We start from the raw sequence: 13,943 nt of genomic DNA, 5'->3' as shown, positions 1-13,943 counted from the left end.
TGACAGCAGGAAAACAGAGCTAGCGGTTAGGGTGCTGGGCTAGCGGTTAGTGCTAACCGCTAGTGCTAACCTGGGGCCCGGGAGACTTCGGTTCCAATCTTGGCTCCGCCACAGGTTTCCTGTGTGGCCTGGTTGAAGTTGTTTAGGGTTTCTCTGCAGAGCACAAGGCAGGGTAGCTGCATCAGTGAGCACCCAGGCAGAGGCAGAGCCCAGCCTGGTCCCCTGTTGCATTGGCTCTGGAGCTGGCACCTGCAGAGCTTGCTGGGATGCCTCTGATGGCTCAGTGGCATAGACCCCAGGACAGGAGCTCACCCGTTCACAGCTGGTTCAAGGGACAGGTCGGCAGGGTGCTGTGTTGTGTGGCCACCTGTCATCTCACCAGGGCTCGAGCTGGGCTGTGGGGGGTCTTGTATATGTGTGTATTGGGGGGGGGGTGCTAGGTGTTACGGTCACAGGTGCCCTGTAGTGGGTGGGATCTTGCCAGCTTCCTGCGGATCATCACTCCCAGGCCTCGTGCGTGCTCCCGTGGGGCTCTGCTGATGCAGGCCCTGAGATCAGGCTCCCTGACCCCAGTGCAGGGTGGTGGGCCCGGCAGAAGCCGATCCAGGATCTTACAAAGAGGGGTGTGGGAGCAGCATCCAGCGCTGCTGGGGTGCCTACACCCGTCCTGCCACCTGTGCCAGGGCAGGCAGCCCTTGCCCCAGGCACAGTAGTCAGGGCATTTAAGTCTCCAAAGCAGTAAGAATTCCCTCCTCCCTGCTGTTGCCACTGTCCCAGGGGTGAGGGCAGCTCCTGTCCCACTTGGTATCATGGCCAAGCTCAGCCCGGGACAGTGGCAGTGGGTGGATGGTTTCCACTTTCCTGGGCCTGCGTCTGGGCTGGGGGGAATACCCCAGAGACCAGGCAGGGAGGGGGAGCCTGCCTGGCCACTGCCACTACTGCTGTCCTGGGCCGAGCTTGCCCCCTGTGCTGTCCTGCTGGAGCAGGCGGAGGTGTGGGGAGGGTGAGACAGGCGGGGAAGGGAGGGGAGATTCCTACCTTCTTTAGGGAGGTAAGGCACCTGGCTGCTGCTCCTGCCGCATTGATGGAGAGAGGGTGCGACCACACCACTGCACCCCTCTGGATCCTCCCCCGCTGCCCCATGGAAAGGGCGTTGCGGCAGGTGCTCACGTTAGTGCATCCATGGCAAGGGCTCTGGCACAGGCCGGTTGTCATTGTTGCAGCCGTGCTACTGCTGCCTCCAAAGGCTGCAGCCAGGTTGGGCCCCGATGTGCTTGGTGCTGCATAGACGTGAGCGAGGAACCAGCTCCTGCCCCAGGGTCAGCCTCCCGGGCACGCGGGCGCTGCTGTCAGCAAAGGTTTTGCCACTTGCATCTTCTCAGGGGCTTGCTGTCCAGAGGGATTCTGGCTGAGTTACTGGGGGAAGGGGGGGATCCCTTAACTCCGAAGGAAAATCCTGCTCTGTATCAATGCCAAGGGAGAAGGGACTGGCTCTTCTAGTGGGAAGGCTGTTCGATAAGCAGCAACCAGCTGCAGCTGTGAGGAGGGGGAGCAGAGCAGCAGGGCATTCCCCATCCCCTCACCCTGACTGCAATCCAGGGAAGTGCCTGCCCACTCTAGATCTCCATCAGCCTCCTCCTACCTTGAGTATAAATGGGCTGGGATGCCTGGGGAAGGGCAGCCAGTCATTGCTCTGGGATCCCCCACATCCACGCCTGCTGGGAGGGGCCTGGGCTGGGCTGGGCTGGCTGCCAGAGGCAGCTGTGGGAGCCCTGATGTAGATGGGTGGAGGACACAGACAGGGTTTTCCGGGTGTGGGGAGCTCCCCTGAGCAGGTTAAGAGGAGGCACCAGGTTGCAGTGCAGAGCTGCTGTGTGTCCTCCTTCCCACCCCGGGGGAGATGCATTCACATAACCAGCTGTGGCGAATGTGTAGGGGAGAAGTGTGCTGGAGGCGCAGCTCTGGGTGCCAAAGCAAGCAGGAGTTTCTTGTGCCAGGACAGATGCTTCTTCACCCCCTGGTGCTCGCAGTGCAGATGCTACCCTCGAGCCTGCCTCTTGCCCTATGACAGCCTTCCTGGCAGGGAGAAGGGACATGCTTGGGGGGTGGGGGGAAGTGGCAGAGGCGAGAGTAGAGCATCAGTGCTCCTGGCTCCCAGCTCTGTATTCAGTCCGTTAGGCCATGCAGGCACCTGCTTTGCATTTGAGAGCAGGGCTGGTGCTTTTGGAGGAGGCCAGGGGAGTTAGGAACCCAGAAGCTCGACCCAGGAGCCCTGCCACTGGCCACGGAGCAGCTCCTTTGGGGGAAGCCAAGATCTGCAAGTGTGGGTTTTGGAGTTGCTGTCACAGCTGTGCTCCCTGCTCCAGCATGGAGGCCTCTCACCCTCGCAAAAGCCAGGGTCTGGCCTTGGGGTTGTTGGTGCTGCCGTCCTGTTGATTTGGGAGCTGCTGCGTCCAACAGGCTGCTTCTCTGGGCTGAGGCCGGGCTGTCTCCTGTGCTGTGGTCCCAGAGCAGGAGTTGGGGACATGCGCTGAAGGACCTGCCTTTTGTGGAGATCACAGTAGCCTTCTAGAGCCTGACCCCACTCACCCAGCTCTCCCACACTACAGCTGTTTCAGCACGGGAACAGACTTTCTGCCTGGGTCCCTTGCCCCAGGGCTTGGGGAGCCCACGGATGCAAGCAGATGTGTTGGGCTGCGATGGGGCAAGTGATAGCAGCGTTCCTGAGCTTCACTGGATGAACTCACCCCTGTGGATGCCTCCGTCCGGCCTGTGGCTAGGATGGGACTCCTGGGGGCAGCCAGGCTGTAAGAGCCCTTGGGTGAGGCAGGGCTCCACTGAGCTCCCCAGCCCAGGGCACCCTGCCTCTCTGCCCTGGGCATGGGTTTGCTTGGCTCTTCCACCAGACAGTGGCTCTGGCTCTAGGTCCCGGGTGGCTACGGAGGCCTCCTGATCCCGTCCTTCCTGGAGCCAGCCTGGGGGCATTGCTGGCTCAGTGCTTGTTGCCCAGTGCCGTAGTTCATAGGGAGCGGGGTCTGGAGCCGGCGATGTCGGGGGCTTTCCTGGGTGATGCTGGGAGGACCTGGGCTGTTTGACATGTTGGCCGGGCATGAGGCCGTTGTCAGTTTGGGCTTGTTCGGGCAATTTTGCTGCCTTCCCTGTCCAGGAGTAGCTGGCCCCAGGGTCCTCAGGCTGAGGCCTTGTAGTGTGCTGGCTCTCCAGTGCCACTCATCCCCCGAGGTCTCCAGGGTGGAGGCAGAGACCTGCTGGGACCCGGGCTGTGCTAGGGCTGCTGGATTGGGGCCTGAGCCTTGGGTCCTGGCACTGGGGCGTGCAGATTCAAAGCCTCAGGCCCTGCTGCATATCTTCCATCTCTGCCAGCTGACAGGTAGTACGGGTGCCCTGGCCTGGATTTCCTCATGGCCGGGGCTCCCGTGGAGGGCGGCAGGGAGGTGCCAAGGGGGGCGTCTTTGCAATGAATTCCTTCAGCCTGTCCACGAGGACTCTGCGGCACCTGGTCGCGCTGTCTCTGCCTGCCCAGGGATCGGAGCATGGCAGCAGCAGCAGCGCGTCTCAAGCCACCGAGGCAGGAGCCCAGAGGGCAGAGACCTGCCGGAAGGCCGTTCCCAGGAGATGCCTCCTAGCAGCCGGGTCATTGCTGAGCGAGGCTCCGGCAGGGGCAGGGCTGGGTGAGGGGGGCTTGTGGGTGTGCGCTGGGGGAGCCGTGGGCTGCTGTTCCCTCTCTCCTCCCTTGGGCACTGCAGGACCTCTAGCCTTGGGGTAGGGGTAGGCCGCTGCCCCATTGACCCAGGACACCTGCTCCCCCGGGGCTGGGGGAGAGAGGCTCCTGGAGGTGGCAGGGCTGCTCTGGGTAACAATCCTTCCCCATCTGGGCTGGTGGCTCAAAGCAGCCCTCGCTCCCCAGATGCTCTGCCCTCCCCGTGGGCCAGGTCACCCCTCGGTCACCCCTGGGTGGCCAGGGATTCCTGCATCTCATTGACCTTCGCTCCATCCTGGAGGGCTGGGCCCCTCTGCTTGAGCCACCCCTTTGGAGCAGTAGGGACTGCGTCCTGTGCAGGAGCCCTGGCTGGGGGCAGCGGTGGCCGTTGCTTTCTCCAGCCCTTGAACGCCAAAGGTTGGTGTTTATGGCGGGGACTGATCTGCTGGGGCCTGGCGGGGGCAGCCCCAGAGGTTAAGGTGGCAGCTGCTGCAGGGGGGAGGAGCTGCCCTGAAAACGTGGCCCCACGTTCTCCATGGATCACGTTCTGCAGCCGGCCCTTTGGCGCTGGGGCTGGGACAGCAGAAGGATGGTGGGATCCCTGCCCTAGGACAGCATCTCCTTTGGTCCCAGGTGCCCCTTGAGGATAGGTGCTGTGTCCTGAGGCTTCAGCCGCCTTCTCCTCCTCCTTGAATTGGCCACTGCATCCGCCTGGGCCCTGCCATGGCCAGGAGCTGGGCACTGGAGCGGTTGATGCTGGCTGCCATCACCGGTGGCGTGGAGGAGCCGTGGGGCAGGCAGCTCAGGGCAGTCCAGCCGGGGTTACTCTTCCTTCCACTGCCTCTTTCCATCCCCCCATGAGCAAGGGGGCTGCTGGGAGACTCATCTGTGCCTCCTGGAGCCTCCAGGCGGATCTGAGTGGATGCAGAATGAGCCAGGACATGCCTGCTCCCCACAATGGGTCACCTCCACCCTGCTAGTGGAGGCCCGACAAGGGCCAGGGGCTGGGGTCCATGGGAGCTGCCGGCTTGGGCCGCCCCAGTGATACATCTGAGTCCAGTTTGACCAGGAAAAGGTGTGAGTCGCTGACAGAGGGTGGGGGGTGACCCCAGTGCATCCCTCCAGGCCCAGCCAGACCCGCTGCCTGGCAGATGAAGCTGGGCAGAGGATCCCGGCAGTGAGGGCCTGAGCAGGGCTCCCCAAAGGGGCTCTGGGGCCAAAGGGCAGATGGCTTCATCCCTTGTATGGCCACAGATGCCTGCCTTGATGAGCAGCCGCAGGAGCTGCCCGGGTGCTCTGCCTCCGTGGTCTCGCCCCGCATTTGGGGCCAGCCGGGCCGGGAGCTAGATCCTGCAGTCACCCTGCAGCTACGGGATGCTTTTGCCGGGGAGCAGCATAGTACCGCACCTGGGGCCCGGGCACCTGCGTGCAGGCTGCATCGCCTGGGGCTCGGTGACCCTGTGTGTTGTAGAGGCGCCAATGCCCGGCCAGGCCACGGCTCGGTGCCAAGCGAGACCTCCCAGCACCTGATGTCCCGGAGGAGCGGGCGCCGTCGGGAGGCTCCTGGAGCAGCAGAGCCCAGCACCCCGCGCTGCTCTGCGAGGGAACAAAGCCCCGATTCAGCCTGGCCTGCCCCTCCCCCCGCGCCGGCCGCTCTTGTCTCGCAGCTGCCTGGAGCATTGGGCAGATGTGAGCGGCCACAGCCGAGCATGGGCGGGCGGGGGCCGGAGATGGCCTCATTAGATCTGCGCTCCTGGCGCGGGTCCTTCCCATTTCCAGGCCTGGTCCCGTCCTGATCCCATGTCCTGAGGCTGGGCAGGGGCGGGGTCTGCACTGCCTGTCTGCAGCTGGTGTTGGGAGCCAGGAGACTCGACCAGTGGGGCCCGGGGAGGATCTTCTTCTGGCAACCCTCCGGTAGAGGCTGGGAGCATCCGTTCCCCTTCCTGCCCCGGGGGCCGGCCTGCCTTTGCACAGGGCATGGGGGCCGCATTTCAGGCCAGGCCTGGTCTGTGGGTTGTGGCTGAGGATGTGCAGCTGCGGCCCATGGCAGATGCGGAGCTTCCTTTTGCCCAGTGCCCAGCTGCAGCTTGGGAACTGGAGGGCTGGGCTGGGAAGGAGTGGTCAGGTCTGCCTGGTGGGGTAGGGGGGATTGCTGGGGACAGGGGAAGAGATTAGACTGGACAGACCCGAAGCACCTGGGCATGCTCGCTCTGTGTGTGCGCGCACACAGGGACAGGGTGTGTGTGCATGTGTGGGACTGCAGGATGTGTGCGCAGTGGCGTGTATGCAGGTGTGTGTGTGGTGGCATACATACAGTGTGTGTGCATGTGGGGGAAGTGTGCATGTGCACGGTGTGTGTGGTTGTGCAAAGTGTGTGTGTGTGCACAGCATGTATTGGGGTGACTGGGTGCGGGGCCGTGCCCATGGGCAGGAGTCGTGTCGTTGTCCCTCTGTTCCTGGTTCAGGGATGCTTCCCCCTGCCTCTGCCCAGCTGGGGCAGGGCACTCGCCCCTGAGCGAGGCCTGGAAGCTTTGCTGCGGGCTCCAAGCTCCTGGCTGTGGAGCGCCCGGGGTGGCTGACGTGGGTGGGCAGAGCCTGGCCCAAGGGTCCATAAGGCATTGATGGCAGGGGTTGTAGAGGGTGGGCAGTGGCTATCGGGGGTCCTGCAGAGGGTGTCCACGTCCCTTGCAGGCAGGTGGGCATCACCGCTGCCTGGGGCAGGGAGAAGCCAGGCCAGGGGGCCAGAGCCCCCCTCGGCTGCTGCAGAGATGGAGAGGCCGAGGCGCTGACCTGATGCTCTCTGCTTGGCCTGAGATGCCATCCAGGCTGCCCGCGACCCCCAGCACCTCAGCCAGGGCTCAGGTCCCACCCACTGGGGCAGCTGGGCGTCTTCATGGGGCCATGGCAGCATGGGGCAGGACGCATGTGTGTGTATTGGAGGGGGATGTCGCTATATGATGAGAGTTGGCTGGGATGGGGGAGTGCCAGGGCCTGGGCTGATGCCAGCTCTGGGTTGCAAGGACTGGGATCAGGTCCAGGCCAACGTGCATGCCCACTTTGGCGCCTCAGGCCTGTATCTGGGCCCACCCCAGGGTCCCTGCTCGGGTCTGGTCCCGCAGCCCAGGGCTGGGCTGGCCCTGCGGGGCGTGAGCATGGGTGCTGGCTGTGGGGGAGCCACCTGGTGACGGAGCCTCTGCTGTCCCCTAGGCCTGGTCTCCCAGTCGTCCCCCAAGAAGCCTCGTGGCCGGAGCATCTTCAAGGCGCTTTTCTGTTGCCTCCGCGCGCAGAATGTGGGGCAGCCGGGCTGCGGGGGCGAGCACGGGCCGCGCACGGAGCAGGCCAGCACCATCGCCAAGGTACGGGGACTGGGGCCGGGGCACGGGGGCAGCAGGAGCTCCCAGGGTTGGACCTCTGCTCCAGCCCTCCTGTGGCTGCTGCATCTGGTGGGAGCAGGGATCCCTCAGCCCTGGGCTCCCTCTTTGCAACCTCTCCATCACGCCAGCGCTCGGTGCATGTGTGCGCGATTGCCTGCCTGCAGCCTCCCTCTCAGAGCTCCCTCCGTCTGTCTGTCTGCATGTCTGTCTGCCTGTCTGTCCGGCACCGCGAACTGCCCCTGCATCCCGCGGCTCCCCTCAGCTGTGGGTTGGTCCCAGAGAGAAGGGCTTATGCCCGGGCAGCAAGTGGAGTGGGTGCCTGCCTGTGCCAGGGGCAGGCCGGGCTGTCACAGCCTGTGGGGTGTGGATCCTCACCCCCCTCATAACACCTCTGTTTCTCCTCCTTCCCCCCTGCTCTCCCCCAGTCTGATCTGTTGCCGTGTCTTCAGTACCAGTTCTACCAGGTATGTGTGTGTCTCCCTGCTGTGTGCATGTGTCTGTGTCCATGTGTGTGTCTGTGGTTGTCCTTCCCCCCTGCAAAGACCCCTTTACCCTTCCGCCCATGCCTGGAGCCGAAACCCACCTGGGCCTGGGGGAGGCCCATGACTTTGGGTGCAGGGCTTCACCCCAGAGCCAGCTGCATTCCTGGACAAGGCAGAACACGCCCCCAGCTCCCAGCCTCACCTTTAAAGCCAGGCCTGTCCATCTCCTGGGAGTGTAGTGGCAGCCTCAGTGCTGTAGCCCATGCAGCTGACTCCAGCCTTCCCTGTGCCAGGGCTGTGCCTGGGGCACATGCCTGGCTCTGCCTTGCAGGCCCTCGGACTGCAGCATCAGGGCGCTCTGACTCAGTCATGCCGTGCAGCAGGTGATGCTGCACCAGCCAGGGCTCCCTTGCTCCAGGCCCCAGGGAGTTGCATCCCTGCAGTATCTGGTCAAGAGTACCTGCCGGGGGTGGGGAGAATTGCCCTGGGCCATCTGCAAGTTGTGGGGATGGGACTCTGCAGGTGCCTGCAGTGGGGGCTGGCTGTGGCCAGGCCTGATGGCTCCTCTTATGTGTGCTTGTAGATCCCCAGTGCATGCCTGCTCCCCGAGGCGGCTCAGCAGGACCAGGGCCGCATCTGCGTCGTCATCGACCTGGACGAGACGCTGGTGCATAGCTCCTTCAAGGTGATTCCAGGGGGCAGGAATGGGGAGCTGTGTTGGGGGGGTGGGTGCCGTGATGGGCTTGGGTCTGGGGTGAAGCCCCTGAGCCCCTCTAGCTGCAGCAGGCAGTGGCAGGAGTCAGAGCAGAGGGGCTTAGATTGGCTGTTGGACCCCTGCTCCCTCCCCTCTCCATTCAAAATCTCCTCTGAGCGCTAGTGGGGCCAGACAGAGCCAGGTGCCAGTGGAGATGTGTCTCTTGGCTGCTGGCATGTGGGGGTGACACGCCTGCACACACGTGTCTGTGTTTGCCATGCTGCCAGTCTGCTTGCACTAGTGCCTAGGCTCAACCTGTTGCCAACAAGCTCTGACAGTCAGGGTCTTCTCATCTCAGAGGGTCTTTGCCCCCTGCTCTTCCCTGGGCCTGCACAGCTGCCCTGGGGTCGTGGCATTGTTTTGCTCGAGTCCCCCATCCTGTTGGCTGGGGCCAGGGTCCCCAGCTCCTGTGCTAACCCCCCTTGCTCTCTTCTTACACCCCCAGCCGATCAGTAATGCTGACTTCATTGTGCCTGTCGAGATAGAAGGGACCACACACCAGGTGAGCGAGACCGGGGCAGGGGCGGGGCTGGGGGAGTCTCAGCATCGGCTCAGCCTCAGGCCCCAGAGCGGAGCAGGACCCATGGGGTCACGGCCCGGTTCAAGTAATCCAGGATAGGCTGGTGCCAGGCCCGTGGCCTATTCTCGATTACTTGTCTCGGGACGTGGCTGCTGGCACGGCGACGCTTGGGTGGGCTGGGGGGTGGCAGGCATTTGGTACCGGGTCCTGGAGACCAAACTCTGCAGGTGCCCTGGGGGAGGAGGGACCCCCTACATTTGTGCACCCCCCTGCCCCTGCTCACAGCCCCCCATCCACCCCCAGGTCTATGTGCTAAAGCGGCCGTTTGTGGATGAGTTCCTGCGGCGCATGGGGGAGCTCTTCGAGTGTGTCCTCTTCACTGCCAGCCTGGCCAAGGTGAGAGCCGGGGTGCGGGGTGGGACCTCCCCGCACTGCCCGCATAGCCATGGCACGTCCGGGGCCCAGCTTGTGTGGCTAGGGGAAGGGTCATGGCCCCTGCTCCCACCTGCCCCCGCAGGCTGAGCCATGACCCTGGCTCTCTCCCGCTGTCAGTACGCCGACCCTGTGACGGACCTCCTGGACCAGCGCAGGGTCTTCCGGGCCCGGCTCTTCCGGGAGTCGTGCGTCTTCCACCAGGGCTGCTACGTCAAGGACCTGAGCCGTCTGGGCCGGGACCTGCGCAAGACCCTCATCCTGGATAACTCGCCAGCCTCCTACATCTTCCACCCCGAGAATGCGGTGAGCACCCGGGCACCCCTGCGCCCGTCGGGAGAAGCCCAAAGGGCCCTCTTCTCCCCCTACCCCCCAATCTCCCTGGGAAGTCATCTTTGTCACTCGAGCACTCCCTCTGTAGCCAAATTTTAGACAGATTTGTGGACGACACTGATTTGTTCCAAGTTGTAAAGATTACAGCAGACTGTGAGGAGCTACACAAGGATCTGGCATGACTTGAGCCAACGGGTAACTAAATGGCAGGTGCAAGTCAGTGGAGATAAGTGTAAAGTGATGCACCTGGGCAAAGATAACCCCACATTTTACCTATGCTTTGATGGGTGTTGGTGTGGACAGTTCACTGAAAACGTCAGCTCATAGCTCAGCAGCCATCAAAAAGGCCAACAAGTTAGGGTTTAAGAAGGGAATTGTGAACACAACAGAAAGCATCGCAACACTCCTCTATAAATCCGTAGTGCGTCCATCTTGGATATGGTGCCCAGTTCTGGTCCCCCACCTCCAAAAGGATATAGGAGTAGGGGAGGTCCAGAGAAGGGCAACGAGGATGATGAGTGGTATGGAGGGGACATAAGGGTTAAAAAATACTAAATGGAGAAGAGAAAGTCGCTAGGGATTTATTATCAACTCTCACCAGACAAGAACCAGGGGGCACAATGAAACTAGCAGGCAGTGAGCTCAAAACTAATGCAAGGAAGTTCTTTCCCACCCAGCATGTCATTAAAGCACAGGGCTCGTGGCCACCAGATCTGGTGGAAGCTGAGAGTTTAGTCAGATTCACAAAGGGATCAGACACATCCTTGGAGCAAAGGGGGAGCGGCAGCTATTGAGCAGGGGAGTGAGGGGGACAGCCCCTGAATTGAAACTTCCTAGACCTTCAATGCTGGAGGCTGCAAGTGAGAGAGGAACGGGGGGTGGGGGAAACCCCTTCTAGGGGGCACGAGGAGCCGGGGCCCCCTCCCCTCCCTACTAAATTCTTCCTTGCCCCATAGGTGCCAGTGCAGTCCTGGTTCGACGACATGGGGGACACAGAGCTGCTCAACCTCCTCCCCGTCTTCGAGGAGCTGAGCGCGGCCGAGGACGTTTATACCAGCCTAGGCCAGCTGAGGGCGCCCTAGCACCTGGGGCGCCCCCTTGTGGCCCCCGTTCTTCGGCAGGGGACATTCACGTAGTGCCTTGAAGACCAGCGGGACGCGGCAGGCGAAGGAGGCAGCGCCGCAGACCAAAATGCCGGGAGGGGCATCCCAGCCCCCCCGCCCCTCTGGGACCAGGCCGCACTCTCCAGTGCGGGGCAGGCTGGGGGTCCCCAACGCCTTGGCCCAAGGGCTGAGCCCCTGGCCCTCCCCTGCACATGCTTGTATCTATGCATGGCGGGGTCTCTCTGTGCCAGGCTTGTATCCAGGCCGTGCTTCCGACATGGATGCCCCCGGCTATGGCAGGCTGCTCCCTGGCTGGGGGCAGCCCCTTGGGGCCCAAGCTGCCCTGACCCTTGCAGGACAGAGCTACCCCCAGACTCCCAGGCCCCACCTGCCAGGCTTGTCTGCAGCTGCCAGGGTCAGTACCTCTCCTGGGGTTGTCTGGGACCTGCTCCCAGCCCCTGGTGGGGGCTGAGCCCCACTTGGGCAGCAGAGAGATGCAGCCTGTGATTCAAGGAGCTTCCTGCTGCTCCTGCCCAGGACCTGGGCCAGCCTCTTAGCTCCTGCCTGCCTTGCACGTGGGGCAGCAGGGCATCTCCAGCCTAGCCAGGTGGGGGTCTAGCTCTGTCCCAGCCTCCTCTCTGGCTGTTTGCCCCCTTGGGGTCTGGGCTAGGACAGGTGGTGGTGCTGCAGCAGCCCTAGCTTGTGCTCTGGGGCTGCGTCTCAGGGCCCAGGCTGCAGCCCCGGGTGCTAGGAGCAGGCGCCTATGCTGAAGCCATGGTCCTGTGCCTTGTGTGGGTCTGGGGGAGCATGAGGACTGAGCTTGCTGGTGCTTGGCCTCTAGGGGCACCACGGACCTCATGGGACTGCCCCGCACATCCTTGAGACATGCATCAAGCTCAGGCCTTTGCCTGTGTGATGGGGTTGAGGCCCACGCCATGCGCTGGCCGCCCGGTAGCACGTACAGGGCTGTACGCTGCAGCAGCAGAGTGCTCCCCATGGACTGAGGCCACCAGTGCCAGCAAGACGGTCACTCCGGGGCCTTCCTGCCCCCCTGTCCGCCCATGCCTGGGCCTGTATCTTGGGTGGGACTCCCACCCTCCTCTAGGGGGTCTGTGGGCAGACCCCAGTCAAGGCTGGGCCCCTGCCTGCCCCCCATACTCCTGGTGGGCAGCCGGGTCTTTCCAAGTGCCATTAGCGCCATGCACGGGCGCCTCCTCCCACTGGGACCTGGGCTCTCAATAGGGGATGAATCCAGCCTGGCTCTGCCCTGAAGCCCCCCAAAACCCTGGGACCTCCCCCATGCGAGGGCTGTGCGCGCTGGGGGGAACGACCAAAGCCCCACGTCAGGTGATTCCACACCAGCAATTCCTGCACTGCCCTGCTCCCCACCCCTGGGCCAACCCCTTCCACCCAGCCATGGTGGGACCCCTTGGTGCCAGGGATCAGGGCAGGGTTCTCCCTGCAGAGGGGTAAACCTTCAATGCCTCTGGGTCCCCCACACTCCTCCTTGGCGCCCCTGTTGCCACCGCCCCCCCCCCTCAGCCGGGTCCTTCGGGTGCAGCAGGGAGACCCCTTCCCAGTGGTTTGGAGACCTCGATATTGCCTTGGTTCCACGTTCGCGTTTTCTTGGTCATTCTGTTTTTTTTTTTTTTCTGTTGAGCTCGGAGACACTTGAACCCGGGGCTGCCCGGGCGGAGCCTTTGTATTAACTGCCATTAAAAAAATGAACCAGAGCTGGCCACCTCCTTCCTGCAGTCCCCACCCTGCCCCTGGCCAGGGGACCCCAGCAACGCTCAGACCTGATCCAGGGGCTGCCCAGCAGGCCTTGTGGGTGCTCCCTTGGCCCCATGTCGGGACTGGTGGTGTCTGGAGAGCGGTGGGAGCAGGAGGCCTAGCGGTTGGTGTGCAGGGTGGTGGGTGGCTTCTGGATGCCAGGGCCTCGCCTGCATGGCTGGGTCACCATGTCCCACTGCACTGGGAGGCCGGGGGAAGCGGGGCTTATAAGACCCCCCAGGCCATTGGATCCTGACCCCTGCCCATTTCTGTGCTGCATGTCCTCACTAGCCCCAGCTTGGCCTGGCAGGTGAGCACCAGCAGTCAGAGGTGCAGCTATGGTGCTAATGCAGGCAAACATCATGCCAAGGCATGGGCGGATGGGCATAGGGCTGGTTCTGCCCTGGCCATGCCAGCTGTTGTCACCCGCATTGCCCAGGCAGCAAGTCCATGTGGGTGTGGGGGGAGCTGCTGTGCAGCCCCAAGGTGCGGAGGGCCCTGGCCTAGCGGGGTGGGAGCAGCTGGCATCAGTAAGCAGGGTGCAGCCCCCCTGGGCATTGGGGAAGTAGATCAACCAGCCCTGCAGCCACTGCAACCCCAGAGTCACTGCCACTTCCAGCTCTTCCTCTGCTTCCACCTGTGAGGTGTCCGGCCAGGCAGGACTGCCCACCGTGGAGGCTTCCACCCTGATCCAGGTTTGGTGCTGTGCAGACTGCGGCTTGCAGGTCCTTTCCAGCGTCAGCGAGGTGGGCGAGCGCCTGTGATGTGAGCGGTGACTTGTGGTGGTGGTGCTCGAGGAGAAGGCAAGAGAGCTACAGGAGGAGGTGAAGCATCCTGCACGGTGAGGACTGCATTGGAGGAAACCTAGGACGGTGGAGGAAGGACTCCCAGACATGGTGCTAGAATAGGAAGAAGGCCTGGACTCCCAGGAAGCTTGTGTCGTCTGGCGGCAAGCAGAAGTCTTCGTCCCCACCTGCAGTGGTTTGCCTGGAGAACACATCTGGAGCGCTTGCAACAGAGGAGGAGGAGCATGTTCCACTAGTGGAAGAGGCCAGGCCAGAAATCCCCACGGTGGAGGGGGTCTAGATGACTGCCACAAAGGGGAAGCGGGTGGTTGGAGACTCCCTTCTGCAGGGGATGGAGGCATCCATCTCCCTGTTGTCTCGGCAGGTCTGCTGCTTGCCTACAGCCCAGATCTGAGATGTCACGGAAGGATTACTGAGACTCGTCTGACCCCTGACTATTACTCCATAGTGCTCATCCACATGGGCACCAATGATACTGCCAGGGGTGATGCTGAGCAGATCAAGAGTGACTACAGGGCTCTGGGTGCAAGGGGATGGGCTCGGGTGGTCTCTTCAATCCTTCCGGTCAAGAGGAAGGGCCCGGGCAGGAGCGCACACATCCTGCAGATCAATGCACGGCTGCCCAGGTGGTGTCGGCAGCAGGGATTC

At 63.0% G+C, this 13,943-nt stretch overlaps 1 protein-coding gene across 3 annotated transcripts in view; it reads left to right on the top strand.

Moving 5' to 3' along the window:
* LOC102375885 (carboxy-terminal domain RNA polymerase II polypeptide A small phosphatase 2) overlaps window positions 1-12,449 on the top strand; it is a 63,723-nt gene extending 51,274 nt beyond the window's left edge. For 2 of the 3 annotated variants that reach the window (XM_025213379.1, XM_025213380.1), the window contains 7 exons: window positions 6,926-7,074; window positions 7,518-7,556; window positions 8,158-8,259; window positions 8,774-8,830; window positions 9,152-9,244; window positions 9,401-9,586; window positions 10,570-12,449. In XM_025213379.1, the coding sequence (XP_025069164.1) occupies window positions 6,926-7,074; window positions 7,518-7,556; window positions 8,158-8,259; window positions 8,774-8,830; window positions 9,152-9,244; window positions 9,401-9,586; window positions 10,570-10,695 (752 nt within the window). In that variant the 3' untranslated portion in view covers window positions 10,696-12,449. The remainder of the gene's footprint in view (window positions 1-6,925; window positions 7,075-7,517; window positions 7,557-8,157; window positions 8,260-8,773; window positions 8,831-9,151; window positions 9,245-9,400; window positions 9,587-10,569) is intronic. The other variant, XM_025213381.1, reaches the window with a different exon arrangement.
* The last annotated feature ends 1,494 nt before the right edge of the window (window positions 12,450-13,943 follow it).

This window comes from Alligator sinensis, unplaced genomic scaffold (assembly GCF_000455745.1).
Source record: "Alligator sinensis unplaced genomic scaffold, ASM45574v1 scaffold551_1, whole genome shotgun sequence".
In the NCBI taxonomy this organism is placed as follows: domain Eukaryota; kingdom Metazoa; phylum Chordata; order Crocodylia; family Alligatoridae; genus Alligator; species Alligator sinensis.
This window is presented reverse-complemented; position numbering and strand designations above follow the sequence as displayed.